General features: G+C 40.6%; 3 protein-coding genes across 3 annotated transcripts; all 3 read left to right on the top strand.

The window, feature by feature from the left end:
• Positions 1-4082: 4082 nt before the first annotated feature.
• On the top strand, positions 4083-5583 carry LOC112155178 (trace amine-associated receptor 13c-like). The gene is made up of 2 exons (XM_024286694.2): positions 4083-4258; positions 4431-5583. The coding sequence occupies exons 1-2, from the start codon at positions 4083-4085 to the stop codon at positions 5242-5244; spliced, it is 990 nt and encodes a 329-aa protein (XP_024142462.1). The 3' UTR covers positions 5245-5583.
• Positions 5584-7334: 1751 nt separating this feature from the next.
• Positions 7335-9488, top strand: LOC112155179 (trace amine-associated receptor 13c-like). The gene is made up of 3 exons (XM_024286695.2): positions 7335-7340; positions 7714-7907; positions 8068-9488. The coding sequence occupies exons 1-3, from the start codon at positions 7335-7337 to the stop codon at positions 8879-8881; spliced, it is 1014 nt and encodes a 337-aa protein (XP_024142463.1). The 3' UTR covers positions 8882-9488.
• A 2789-nt stretch (positions 9489-12277) lies between these two features.
• On the top strand, positions 12278-13904 carry LOC112155180 (trace amine-associated receptor 13c). The gene is made up of 2 exons (XM_036209775.1): positions 12278-12436; positions 12531-13904. The coding sequence occupies exons 1-2, from the start codon at positions 12278-12280 to the stop codon at positions 13389-13391; spliced, it is 1020 nt and encodes a 339-aa protein (XP_036065668.1). The 3' UTR covers positions 13392-13904.
• The last annotated feature ends 756 nt before the right edge of the window (positions 13905-14660 follow it).

Genomic DNA, 14660 nt, shown 5'->3' with positions numbered 1-14660 from the left:
CGACCAAGCTGGCAAGTCCCAGTACAAAAGATCTCCAAATGGAAACATAACTTCATAAAACACATACAAAACACATTGATCAGGTGTCAGAATCAGAATTGGGCAATGAAAAGGGGAAAGAACAGAAAATACAATGAAACAGAAAATAAGAAGAAACAGAATAAGACTTGATTGGACTTGGAGCAACATCCTCCAGCAGTGAGCCGGACAGTTTCAAGCAGGGGCGGGCAAACCTTTTGAGTGGAAAGCCTCGTTTCCACTGTGCAGTCCGGTACGGTAATGTACAATATTTTGAAAGTTTCCATCGTTAAATGGACCCATGAAACAGTCCCTACCCGCACCTCTTGTGGGCCTTCATCCATAGAAAAACGGAACGGTTGGGGTGGAGTCGCTGTTGCTACCTACTGATTGGCAGAAGGTGATGACAACATTAGAAAGTACCAATATACCGCTAAGCTAGCGGTTCCGTTTTCCACTTTACTGCAGTATTCCTCTCAACTGCCCGCAATCTTCTTTAAAACAACATTAAATTCCTGTTCTACACGATGTTCAAAAAGTAAAGCAAGAAAAAGACGAGGCGCTGGATGACCTCCATTGTTGTTGCTTTTCAAGTCCTTGCACCACAATGATGCAATGACACACTAGCGGTCTACACCACACCTGCACCGTGAAAACAAACCGCTCAGTGGACTGAGTGAAAACGCTCGTCCTGTACCACTCCTCACTGGACCGGACTGCTTACTGGAAACGAGGGTTCTAGAATTGGACAGGAGGGCCAGACCAGGAGCAGATTCATGGAGTGTTTTGATAACCCAACTTGTCTGAAAAAAATAACATGAACTCTGGACAAAAATATGCTTTATTTTGATTGAAAAATAATTTTATTTTTGTACCTAAACAAAAATCAATTAATTTGTAGGGTATCATTTATGGGGAGACACTAGAACTACAGGGACAATAAAATATTATTAAGGATTATCAATGTAATTTATTCAACTTTGGTGAGCCAGATGAAATAGTTTAACAGACTGCTGGTTTAGACGCTCTGAGAAAGAGACATGATTCAGAGATGAAGATGTTAAGGTTATCTTTGGGTGTCCGGAATGGTTTAGAAATAAAGCCATCAAAGGAACAGCTAATGGGAGACGTTTTGGAGATGAATGGCTGGAAGCAGATGGAGATGGTTTGGACATGTTTAGTGGAGGTAACAGTGATGATGGTTAAAGGATGCTGAGGTTTGAGCGACCAGGGAAGACCAATGAGGAGGCCAATGAATGTAGTTATGGAGGTCGTGTGGGAGAGAGTAACATGGAGATGAATGATTTGCTGTTGCAACTTTTTGCCATAATTTTCTTATTTAATCAAGGTGTCTGGTTTTAAGTTTTAACATTCATTTCCTATCTGGATCTGCTGACATTTGACCTTTGAAAATGACCAAGCTTTCACTTTGTTTTCCTTTTTTTCTAAGTTAACACTCATTCTTTCTCCTACCCAGAGCCTTACATAACTATTTCATCTTAGAGTAAGTCTGTGAATCTTTGTGTGCTATTGTTTAGTTTGACGTTTATTTGTACTCATTTGTGGTTCTGGTCTCCAGCATATGTTTTTTTTTTTTTTAATGGAAACTTTTCATAAACATATCCTGAATAAGTCATGATAACAGCAATAACTCTTCATATCTGACTGGTCAAGGATTTCACCCAACCTGACAAACTAATACTTTTAGACTTCTAACTGATTTGGATTATTTTACTTCTTCTCCAAGTTGATAAATAACGTTTAAGTTTCAGCCCAAAGTTTTAGCCTTTACTCAAGTTAATTGTTAAAAAAAATTGTTGCCAGTTGAACTTAGCAGAATAATATCTGAAACTCAATGACGCCATTTGTTATGTATCTTACCACATACACACTCAGTTCAATTAGGCTCACAATAACAACTCAAGGTGTGAAGCACTCGTGCTTCTCATTACACAGGCTATTCTCAGTGGTGCAGTGTTTTTCACACCCTTAGTCATTAGTCAGATCATGACAGCAAAAGGTTCAGCAAAACAAGCCGCATATTTTTAATGCAACAACTTGAATCACAAAGTAACATATTTCATTGGATTATAATTTAGTTTATTGTTCTTACATTTCTAATACAACCTGAAGATCACCTAATTCTGTTCTTAGGGACAACTGGATTTAAAATATTGATTCTAATCCTGATGAAGCTGCTCTGATGGTCAAAGTGATTCAGAAATCAACTTTTCAAAGTCCAGTTTCACTTAAAAACAAAATCCTGTGATAGCAGAACCCGGATGACCGAGGATATTTACATAGCATCCACATCATGGCTCAGTGCAAACTTTGCTGTCTTCATCTTTTACCAACCTATACTCGTGCCAATAAATCCAAATGATCAAAACGCATTTTTAAATTTAAAACCATAAAAATGTCTAACATAAATCACATAAACAACACAACCAAAACTTGAACAGTTAATGTCAATGGTGAGGAAAAAAAAAAACTTAAGGCAGTCGGAGGGATACGCATCTAAAAGGATTTCATAAACCTTACCATCAGCATTGTAAGAGACCCTTTTTTCCCAAAGAAAGAGCAATATCACCACCAAGAGGACACCAACAGCTTCACAGAAAAATGAAGAGAAATTATTCTTTTTACTGTTATTTCTTTTGATTTTATCTGGTGGATATTATTTGGTTTTTGATACTTCCTTTAGAGGTGAATCATTTGCCTCCATGTAACTCTATCCTCTGTCCTTCTCAACACCTCCAACCACCCTCACATCTTCCTTCACTACATCTATGAACCTCCTCTTTGGTCTTCCTCTAGGCCTCTTTCCTGGTCCCTCTACCATGAACAGTTCCTCTGATGGATTAATTCCCAATCCTATCCATCCTGGTCACTCACAAAGAGAACCTCAACATCATCTCAGCTACCTCCAGCTCTGCTTCCTGTCTCTTTCTCAGAGTCTCTAAACCAGAAACATGGCTGCACTCACCACCATCTTCTACTCATTTCCTTTGATTCCTGCTAACACTCTTGTCACACATAACCCCTGAAACCTTTCTCTACCTCATTGCACACACCTCTTCACCACTTTCCCACTCTTTGTTTCTCTGGACTGTTGGCTCAACGTCCTCCACCATCTTCATCGCTGCTCCTTTTAATGTGATCATTTCACAAGATCTTTTCATTTATACACAGATGTTGTGTGTTGCCCCTCCACAAAATCAGGAATTAGGGGTCTTTTTTTATTAAAGGCACTAAACTATCCGTAATCCCCAGTGGTGGACACCAAAAATAAGGGGTGACATGAGACTGAAGAAGTAATCCTGAAAATCCTGGTTGGCTTACGGAAGTCATTTCTCAGGCAACTGACAGGTACCGGCAACAAAAGAGAGCTGCGGCCTGGGTTGTTGTGAAGGCAAAAATTAGGTCTTGGCAGTACTATGTACTAGTATTAGTACTATGTGCTAGTACTATGTACTAGTACTAGTGCACAGTGAGGCCATGGATTAGGAATAATGACAGGCCTCAATTGGATTTTGGAAAACCATCTCAAGACAGGGAAGCAGTTTTCTGCTGGCACCATTTTCGGTGCAAGTGGGGAGCAGTAGAGACTCTGTGGAGGTGTTATCCACCACCACCACCAAATCATTTGGGAGATACAGAGCTCATAGGTGTGTAAGGCACTTGATTGTGTCGATCAAAAACAACTTTTAATCACCTCACCCAAATCTCTTAAAACCCAAATATTGCCTTTTAGCAGCTGATGCCCAACTACCCAACTAGATCTCTCCCCACAAGTCAAACATCATGTAAGCAACTGAACTGTCTGACGTAAGAGAGGGGGGTGGCCTTCAGGCTTCCGCATTAACCTTTAATTTCTGGCAATGGACACCACGTCGGGCATGATCCTTTACTTAATAAAGTGTGTTGATGTGAAGAATGATTAGCACAGTTAACAATGCTCTTTGTGTTGCATGACATGTGTAGTGGGTGGAGCTTCTGTCATTTAACTTTATAATGAGAAGTTCACACCTGTAGAAGCTGCAGCTTCTGCTTCTCTGTCCCACATGATGGAGACTCTGAACACAGCTGAGCTCTGCTTCCCACAGCTCCTCAATGCCTCATGCAGGAAGCCGCTTCATCATGTCGCTGAAAACGTTTTCATCTTCTTGGTGTTGTGCCTTCTGACAGTGCTGACTGTGACCCTGAACCTGTTGGTCATCATCTCTGTCTCTCATTTCAGGCATAGAAATTAATATAATGTTTACTAATTTAGTCTCTCTGAAACTTTCAATGTTGTGATTGCTGTAATATTAATTGTTGTTTTACCAGGGCTCAAAAGTAGCAGAGATGTAAATAAGAACTTCATAAAAGTCTGATTCAAATACTGCAGCTGTTGCTCTCTGTGTCTGCAGGCAGCTGCATACCCCCACCAACCTCCTCCTGCTCTCTCTGGCTGTCTCAGACTTCCTTGTTGGGTTCTTTGTGATGCCGATTCGCATTCTTCTCACAGAGGATTGCTGGGTTTTGGGAACCTTCATGTGTGGGATGTTTAACTTCACCTCTTTCATTCTTACATCTGTGTCAGTGGGAACCATGGTGCTCATATCAGCTGATCGATACGTGGCCATCTGTGACCCATTACGTTACCCCACCAAAGTCACTCTGAGGAGAGTCCAAGTGTGTGTTTGTCTGTGTTGGGCCGCTTCCATTCTGTATAATGGAGTGATTCTGCGGGACTCTCTCAGAGATCCAGACAAATTTAACCACTGCTTTGGAGAGTGTGTGCTGCTAGTAGACAGTTTAACAGGAGCTTTTGATGTGGTCATCACCTTCTTCTGTCCCATCACAATCATTGTGATTCTGTACATGAGAGTATTTGTGGTGGCTGTGTCTCAGGCTCGAGCCATGAGGTCTCACATCGTTTCTCTGCAGAGTTCAGCTCAACCGAGAGTGAAAAAGTCTGAACTGAAAGCAGCAACTGCTCTGGGTGTGGTTGTGTTCATGTTTCTGGTGTGTTTTTGTCCATATTTCCTCCCTTCTGTAACAGGTCAAGATCTTGATTCCAGTGATTTTTCAGCAGTGTTTGGAATTTGGCTTTTTTATGGAAACTCATGTTTAAATCCACTGATCTATGCTTTTTTCTATCCGTGGTTCAGGAAATCTCTAAAAAGTATTGTTACGCTGAAGATATTGAAAGCTGACTCCTGTAATGTCCTTTTATTGTAAAGTTGTGAAACAGCTGATGGAAGTGTGCATTATTCATATTCATATAATACTTGTTAGAAATGCTAAACAACTGAAATTTAATAAACATTTGGAATAAAAAAAGTATGAAAAGATATCTTTAAAATCAAATATACTTTGCACTGCAAACCTCAGAGAGAAACCACGAGAGAGAAGACACATCAATGAAACCACATCAGCAACTTCCCCAAATCAAACTTTATTCAAAAAACAATTTTCGTATGCAAGTAACAAAATGCTTTACAAAATGAGAATATATTTCAAGCTTTATAGACAAAAGCAAAACAAAGATATCCACATGAAAAGGATGTCCCCAACTCCCCAAACATAACACGCCTAACATAGTATAACATAATATAACATATGACTAAGAATAGAACAGAAATCCGAAATCTAAAATAGTTAAGCCGTGTCCCTCTGTCACCCCCTTCTGGTTTTCTCTGCCATTACTGTCCTCTGGTCTTTTCCTGCTGGTGTTTATCATCTCCACAGGATTAGTGCCGGGGACTCCTGATGCACCTGCAGCCTATCTGTGCTCTAGCTGGCTATATCTAAATCTGGTTTTGCTAGCCCTTAGCCTCCAATCTGACTACAAACCTCAAGAGGTTTTGAGCCCTCATCTGTAAAAATATTTACTCTGCCCTTGACTACATTTTTACCACATCTCTTTTTCATCTTCTAACCTGATGTAATACTTGGATTTTCTTTATCATTGTGGAAAGCAGTTACTACTATTTACACCAGATCTGGATTTCACTACAATTATAATTATTATTTTGAGTACTTATCTGAGACTTAAATCTTGGTCTTCTGGTTTTTTTCACTTAATTTACAATATTTGCTATTATAATCATAATTATTTCAAATACTATTATTATTGGTATTTTTTTTTTCTTTTCCCTTATTATTATTGTTGTTATTTGAATTTTCTTTTTTTAGGTGCAGACTTCAATACCTCAATTACAACAGACACAAGCAAAAAAAAATCAAGAAAATCACATCGAATTTTTTAAAATAATTTATTTGTAAATTTTGGTGGAAAATAATTATTTGATCATTAGCAAAAGTTCATCTCAATACTTTGCTATATACCCTCAGTTGATAGTGACAACAGTCAAACGTTTTCTGTAAGTCTTCACAAGGTTTTCACGAACTGTTGCTGGTATTTTGGTCCATTCCTCCATCCAGATCTCCTCTAGAGCAGAAATGTTTTGGGGTTGTCGCTGGGCAACACAGACTTTCAACTTTCTCCAAAGATTTTCTATGAGGTTGAGATCTGGAGACTGGCTAGGCCGCTCCAGGACCTTGAAATGCTTCCTACGGAGCCACTCCTTCGTTACACGGACAGTGTGGATTAGGCAGACAGACCCAGCCATGTTTCATCTTCAATGGCCTTTCCTAATGGTTTTCACTCAAAATCTGACCATATATAGCCCCATTCATTCTTTCCTTTACTTGGATCACTCGTCCTGCTAAAAAACAGCCCCAAACTATGATGTTTCCACCCCCATGCCTTGAAGTAGGTTTGGTGTTCTTTGGATGCAACTCAGCATAATTTCTCCTCCAAACAGTAGAGTTCTTACCAAAAAGTTCTATTTTGATATCATCTGACCATTGGAAATTCTTCCAATCCTCTTCTGGATCATCCAAACAGTCTAGCAAACTTTTCCACCAATCAATGGGTTACACCATGTGACGACAGAAGCTCCGCCCTCATGGGTCCATTCTATTTTCCAATGGACCCACTACCAACGCGGGTCTAAAAATGGTCCCAGTGGGACCTGCTTACCGGGTCCATGTTGTAATGGAAACGTTAAAAAGTCCGGTCTGGCCCGATCCAGTCCGGTCTGGACCACTCTTTGGAAACGAGGCATCACTGATGGTAGTCTTTGTTACTTTGGTCCCAGCTCTCTGCAGGTCATTCGCCAGCTAACTAACACCTAAGATAGCACTAATCCTTTTAATGTTTTACCGATTATTTTTAAAATCTTTTAGTTTCCACCATAATGATTGTATTATAAAGTAAGGACGTGATTTTGGAGCAAACCAACCTTACATGTTACTACCCAGGGATGTGGGTGAAAACAGAACGAAGAGGCTTGCTTTCTTTTTCTAGTAAGACATCTTTATTGAGCTTCAGACACACTTCCGGGGCGAACAACTTCCTTCTCTTCTTCTTCTACATATCCCTCCGCCAAACCGTAACCATGCCAACCTTCTATAAATAAAATGTACTTTACAAATAAAATTTAAATCTCATCTTACAATAATTATAAACATATTTGAAAAATAAATATATAATTAAACCAGTTCATTCTTAAGCTATGTTTTTTTCCATTTAAACTTCACCTTACAATCATATTACAATGTTCATCATGTTAGACCAGAGGTTTAAAAAGTGGGAGGGGCTTCTTGACTTATCACTGTATAATGAGAACTGCACACCTGTAGAAGCTGCAGCTTCTGTCTCCCATGATGGAGACTCTGAACTCAGAAGAGCTCTGCTTCCCACAGCTCCTCAATGCCTCCTGCAGGAAGCCGCCTCAGCATCATGAGAACGTTTTCATCTTCATGGTGTTGTGCCTTCTGTCTGTGCTGACTGTGACTCTGAACCTGCTGGTCATCATCTCTGTCTCTCATTTCAGGCAATGAAGCTAAAATAGCGAAAAATAAAAGTTTATTTGCTGCTTTAATAACTGATGATTTTTTATGAAGTTATGAAGGTAGCAGTGATGTAGATAGAAAAAAACTTCTTCATAAGAGTCTGATTCAAATACTGCAGCTGTTGCTTCTCTGTGTCTGCAGGCAGCTGCACACCCCCACCAACCTCCTCCTGCTCTCTCTGGCCGTCTCAGACTTCCTTATTGGGTTCTATGTGATGCCGATTTGCATTCTTCTCACAGAGGATTGCTGGGTTTTGGGGACCTTCATGTGTGGGATGTTTAACTTCGCTGCTTTCATTCTTACATCTGTGTCAGTGGGAACCATGGTGCTCATATCAGCTGATCGATACGTGGCCATCTGTGACCCGTTACGATACCCCACCAAAGTCACTCTGAGGAGAGTCCAAGTGTGTGTTTGTCTGAGCTGGGCCGCTTCTATTCTGTATAATGGAGTGATTCTGCGGGACTCTCTCAGAGATCCAGACAAATATAACCACTGCTTTGGAGAGTGTCTGCTGCTAGTAGACAGTTTAACAGGAGCTGTTGACGTGGTCATCACCTTCTTCTGTCCCATCACAATCATTGTGATTCTGTACATGAGAGTGTTTATGGTGGCTGTGTCTCAGGCTCGAGCCATGAGGTCTCACATCGTTTCTCTGCAGAGTTCAGCTCAACCGAGAGTGAAAAAGTCTGAACTGAAAGCAGCAACAGCTCTGGGTGTGGTTGTGTTCATGTTTCTGGTGTGTTTTTGTCCATATTTCTACCCCAATATAGCAGGTCTGACATACAAATCCAGTGATTTTGCAGCAGTTTTTGGAATGTGGCTTTTTTACAGCAACTCATGTATAAATCCACTGATCTATGCTTTTTTCTATCCCTGGTTCAGGAAGTCTCTGAAGAGTATTGTTACGCTGCAGATACTGCAGCCTGACTCCTGTGATGCCAACATTCTGTAGACAAGTTGTAGTAAAGAGCACTTTTGAGGAAATGGAGACTATTTCATGATATTTATCTGCTTGTTTTATGAGTTCTTCAAACGAATCAAACTCAAATCGTAACTGAACACAAACAGACATAAGGGCCTTGTTTTGTTTCTTTTTCTTTTGTTTTTTCATTTAGGCAAATAAAGTTTTAAAAAAGTGGAGGTCCCCCATCATATGGTCATATGGTCTCAGCACATCCTGTTCAATTCAAGACCAGAGTCTCTTGTACTAGAATGATACATTTCCATTGCAGAAGTACTCATGATAGTAAAATAACTACAATAAAGACTCAATATATTAGCATAAAGGAATGCAGTTCTTCTTGTGATTACCTCCTCATTTTTATCTATTAACAGTACACCTAAGATTTCTCATGCTGACAATCAAAACCCTCTTGTTTTTCTACCATTTAATTATTTCATTTTTTGTCAACAATTTAGCAAAGTATCTTAGCCTCTGACAAAGCCTTAGTTGCAACTGTCTTTAGGATAGATACTGGGGGTGAAAATGGGCACTCAGGTGACTCTAATTAAATAGAAAAATAGTGTGGTATCAGGCCAAAGTCTGGCTAGTGACCTAAATGTGGTTTTCATTTAAATTTCTACCAGTCAACATCAGGATCACTGCAGGATTGTGGGAATCGCGCATATTAACATGAATTCCTGCAAAATGAGCTTCTATAAAGCAGGAAATTCCAGCATGAAATTAATGTGTAATAATCTGCAAGTTTGCATCACCACTACAAACGATGAAGATCAAAAACATTTAAAAATTAGAGAAGAAAATGAAAAACAAAATTGAGATGCAGCTTCTGTCTTTGCAGCACAGAGAGAGAGAGAGAGAGAGTGGGACCGTGACAGAAACTGGAGAGAACTGAAAAAATTCTTCAGACAGTAGCAGTTTTGGGTCTAGGCAGTACAGGCAGGGGTACGGGCGGGGGTACGGGCGGCGGTACAGACGGCGGTACAGGCAGCAGTACGGGCAGCAGTACGGGCAGCAGTACGGGCGGCGGTACGGATGGCAGTATGGGCGGCCGCCCAGGGCAACAATTTAAAGGGGGCACCAGCTCAGTGCTTGCAAAAAAAAAACTGTGCTGCTAATGTTTTTCTATTGTCAGTTATATGACAGAGTTTTGTTTTTTTTTCCATGACTGGGGTTTGGGCCGCCGAGGCACTCGCCTTCGACTGCCACCCAAACCACAATGCACCGGCCCCTTCAGAGCTCCCCTGCAGGTGGTGGGCCCACTGGGGAGTGATCCCACGTCGCTCCTTCGGGTTGGACCCGACCGGGGCCCATGGGAGGAGCCCCGGCCACCAGGCGCTCGTCTCTGAGCCCCAACCCCAGGCCTGGCTCCAGGGTGGGACCCCGGTGACGCCAATCCGGGCGACTTAACGGTATCTCTGGTGTTGTCACTCATAAAGGGGGTTTTGAATCTGATCCGGATGCCTCCTGGACGCCTCCCTGGTGAGGTGTTCCGGGCATGTCCCACTGGGCGGAGGCCCCGGGGAAGACCCAGGACACGCTGGAGAGACTATGTTTCTCGGCTTGCCTGGGAACGCCTCGGGGTCCCCCCAGAAGAGCTGGAGGAAGTGGCCGGGGAGAGGGAAGTCTGGGCATCTTTGCTTAGACTGCTGCCCCCACGACCCGGTCCCGGATGAAGCGGAGGAAGATGGATGGATGACAGAGTTTGGAATGGCCTGAAACCAACGAATTGGCGCCCCCTGCAGGTGCACTGCAGATATCCCTTCTTCCCGTCCAATCTCAATAACCAATATTTCCTTGCAACTGTGACCGTTAGCCGATATTTGTCAATACGATATTTACATTCGTAGAATAACACTAATTTTAGACATTTCCTTTTTCTTTCTAAATTAGATATACAATAATCTTCACATCACCAAGAACAGTGCAAACATGAATCCCAAATAGAAACTATCAAAACATAAGTATAAACTTAGCTGCAGTACTCAGTCAAGGTTATGTGCAATCAAAAGCAATTGGCCTTCAGGATCACTTGAAAATAATGGGATTTAAGTAAGTGATTTGAAATTAGGGAGATACATTTTTTGAAGATATTAAATGGTTTAGTGTAAACAACATATTTTAAGCTATAAACATAAAACTTTATAGTCCTGCATAAAAATGTGTTCCATTAGCTTAATTGTTGTGGGTTTAAACGAAGACTCTAGGATGACTCACTTTAACATCACAGTAGATGCTAACAACCAGATGCTAACTCCAGCTGCGATGTGATGAATAAATAAAGCAAAACAAATGACATAATAAAACTGGTATTTTCTAAATATAATAATAAAACGTGAATCCATCATGTCTGTAACTTAATTATTTGGGAACCATTTGAGAGTCAGCCGCTCCATTTTAGACAGAGCGGGTCGGCGGGGCCGGCCCTGGACGGAGGTGATCTAGGGGCTATTCGGCCCCTGAGGGAATCCGTCCGCCGGGCAATCCCGCCAATCACCCAGATCAGGACACGTCGGACTGGCACAGAGAGTACAGGCCCCAGCCTAGCTGTAAGAGCAGCCCCCCCACCCACCGCGCCAGGAGGTCCTGAGTGAGGCCTCCAACCCCAGACGAGCATCTCACCACCACCCAGCAGTATCGAGCATACTCCCCACCCCAGGTACGAGCTGGAGACCTGCCCCCATGATCCATGTTTGTGTTAGAGTGCATATTTTGTAGTGCTAGATGTGTGTGTACTAAAGGATGCAGTTAAAATTGGTGAGTAGGGCATTGACAGGACATCTCCTGATTGTTCACAGAGATGCCTCGTCACCCTCTAACCAACGGCCCTACATGTCTATGGTGCAGTCAATATTGGCAGGAAGGGCACTGAGAGGGCATCTACTGTTTGCTGACAGTGATGCCCAATGTATATAAAATGCTGGTCTTTGTGTAAAAAAACATGTTGTGATCATATCATTGTTTAGAAAATAATTGCTTTATTAGAAAAAAATATTGTATATATCTTTAAAAATCACCGTTCAGAAAGAGTATACTGTATTATTGTTTTTATTTATTTTTACATAAAATTGTACATTATGAACAAAATAACTGGGCAAATTATCAACTAAGTTCAAAACTGTTATTGAAAATTGTCACAAATTTTAATAAAACATTTAGGAAAACAGCTACAACTTCAAACTTTTTCTGCCTCAATTATTCAAAAAAATGTACGCAAGACCATGTGGAGTTTCTCCATATTTTCGTTTTTGGAGGCTGCTGTGCCGTGGGATGCTCATCATGTTAGACCAGAGGTTTGAAAAGTGGGAGGAGCTTCCTAACTTATCACTGTATAACGAGAGCTGCACACCTGCAGGAGCTCTGCAGCTTCTTCTTCTGTCTCCCATGATGGAGACTCTGAACACAACAGAGCTCTGCTTCCCACAGCTCCTCAATGCCTCCTGCAGGAAGCCGCCTCAGCATCTTGCTGCAAACTTTTTCATCTTTATAGCGTTAAGCCTTCTGATTGGCCTGACTGTGACGCTGAACCTGCTGGTCATCATCTCTGTCTCTCATTTCAGGCAATGAAGCTAACATAATGTTTTCTTTTTTGGTGTGAAATACAGGTTCAAACTGTTAATATTGAGATTGCTGCTTTAAGAAGAGTCTGATTCAAGTACTGCAGCTGTTGCTTCTCTGTGTCTGCAGGCAGCTGCACACCCCCACCAACGTCCTCCTGCTCTCTCTGGCCGTCTCAGACTTCCTTATCGGGTTATGTGTGATGCCGATTCCCTTTTTTTTCACAGAGGATTGCTGGATTTTGGGGACCTTCATGTGTGGACTATACACTTTCACTGCTTTCATTCTTACGTCTGTGTCAGTGGGAAACATGGTGCTCATATCAGCTGATCGATACGTGGCCATCTGTGACCCGTTACGTTATCCCACCAAAGTCACTCTGAGGAGAGTCCAAGTGTGTGTTTGTCTGTGTTGGGCCGCTTCATTTTTCTATAATGGAGTAACTCTTAAAGATTTTCTGAAAGATCCAGATATATTTAACCTCTGCATTGGAGAGTGTGTGCTGCTCCTAGACTATATAACAGGAGCTGTAGACGTGGTCATCACCTTCTTCTGTCCCATCACAGTCATTGTGATTCTGTACATAAGAGTGTTTATGGTGGCTGTGTCTCAGGCTCGAGCCATGAGGTCTCACATCGTTTCTCTCCAGAGTTCAGCTCAACCGAGAGTGAAAAAGTCTGAACTGAAAGCAGCAACTGCTCTGGGTGTGGTTGTGTTCATTTTTCTGGTGTGTTTTTGTCCATATTTCTACCCCAATATAGCAGGTCTGACATACAAATCCAGTGATTTTGCATCAGTTTTTGGAAATTGGCTCTTTTATAGCAACTCGTGTATAAATCCACTTATCTATGCTTTTTTCTATCCCTGGTTCAGGAAGTCTCTGAAGAGTATTGTTACGCTGCAGATACTGCAGCCTGACTCCTGTGATGCCAACATTCTGTAAACAAGTTATGTTAAAGAGCACTTTTGAGGAAACAGAGACTATTTGATTATCTTTATCTGCTTTACATTTACAGTGTTTTATGAGTTCTTCAAACGAATCAAACTCGAATCTACAATGAACATGACAAGACATGAGGACCTTGTTTTTTTCTTTCTCTTCTGATCTTCTTGCATTTAGGCAGATAAAAAGTGTAAATAAAGGGGAAGCGCCCCATCATATGATCTTATGGTTTGAGCTCATCTTGTTCACTTCAAGGCCAGACTCTCTTATATTAGCATGATGCAGCAGTACTGATTATAATAAAAAAAAAACTATAATAAAGATTAAATATATTACCATTAAGGAATGCAGTTTGACTTTCAATTTTCTCCTCTTCTGGATCATTTTGAAAACTTTACCATTTTTAAACCGTAACTTTTTAAAACATAAATGTGAATAAAATCAGACAGGAATATTATTCCATAATAAATCACCTTAAACCTCCATAATACTTATACAAGTAAGAATTAAAGTAAAGACTGAAAGAAAAAAACACTTAAATTACTTCAGTTTTTTGTTATTTTGGATTAAAAAAATAAACTTATAAATATCCCAAAAGGTTTTGCTCTCCATAAAAAATATCTTGTCAAAATGATACAAATATGAAGATGCAGCAGAAAAAAACAAAACTTGGAAATAAAAATAAAATTTGTGCTTTTCAGCAAAAATAAATCAAATTATCCTTTTTTTCTTACTCTAGTGTCATTTTATCAGAGCTGGACTTCTGGCATCGTTTTTTAGCTTCAAGTTCATTTCCCTTTGGTATGTGAGGTTCTATATATTTATGAAATGTATTAAAGTGATTAAAGTGATTTTAAAAACCTGTTACTGTAAATTTCAGTTTTTAGGTGTTAATATAACATAAAAAAACTAAACAAAAATAACTTATAACTTGAGATTAATCTAAAAATATTATTTTTTTCCTCTATTTTGTTTGACATCAACAATGAAAATCCCCCCAAAAACTTCTAGGCATTCATAAAAAATGATTTATTGTTGATTTACTAATATCCGAAAAAGCAAAACCTATCTGTCTTTTTGGTACAGCTTTCTGTCAGAAACAAACACCAAAGAAACAACAAAAATAAAATAGATGTTAAATATAAAAAAAGACATTGAAAGCTCCAACCTAGCGACAAGAACACCCCCTCCCGCTACATTAAAGCCCCCAACAAGGGGCATCCCCCAACCCCAGACACGAACCAGGGACCCCGAGGGAGACCCGTCCAA

Source organism: Oryzias melastigma, linkage group LG21 (assembly GCF_002922805.2).
Source record: "Oryzias melastigma strain HK-1 linkage group LG21, ASM292280v2, whole genome shotgun sequence".
Lineage (NCBI taxonomy): Eukaryota > Metazoa > Chordata > Actinopteri > Beloniformes > Adrianichthyidae > Oryzias > Oryzias melastigma.
Note: the sequence above shows the minus strand (reverse complement) of the source record. Positions and strands in the feature narration are given on the sequence as shown.

Coding starts and splice junctions, on each gene's coding strand:
- LOC112155178 (XM_024286694.2), top strand. CDS start 4,083: ATGATGGAGACTCTGAACACAGCTGAGCTCTGCTTCCCACAGCTCCTC. Junction 4,259..4,430: donor ATCTCTGTCTCTCATTTCAG/GCATAGAAATTA, acceptor CTGTGTCTGCAG/GCAGCTGCATACCCCCACCA.
- LOC112155179 (XM_024286695.2), top strand. Junction 7,908..8,067: donor ATCTCTGTCTCTCATTTCAG/GCAATGAAGCTA, acceptor CTGTGTCTGCAG/GCAGCTGCACACCCCCACCA.
- LOC112155180 (XM_036209775.1), top strand. CDS start 12,278: ATGGAGACTCTGAACACAACAGAGCTCTGCTTCCCACAGCTCCTCAAT. Junction 12,437..12,530: donor ACCTGCTGGTCATCATCTCT/GTCTCTCATTTC, acceptor TGCTGCTTTAAG/AAGAGTCTGATTCAAGTACT.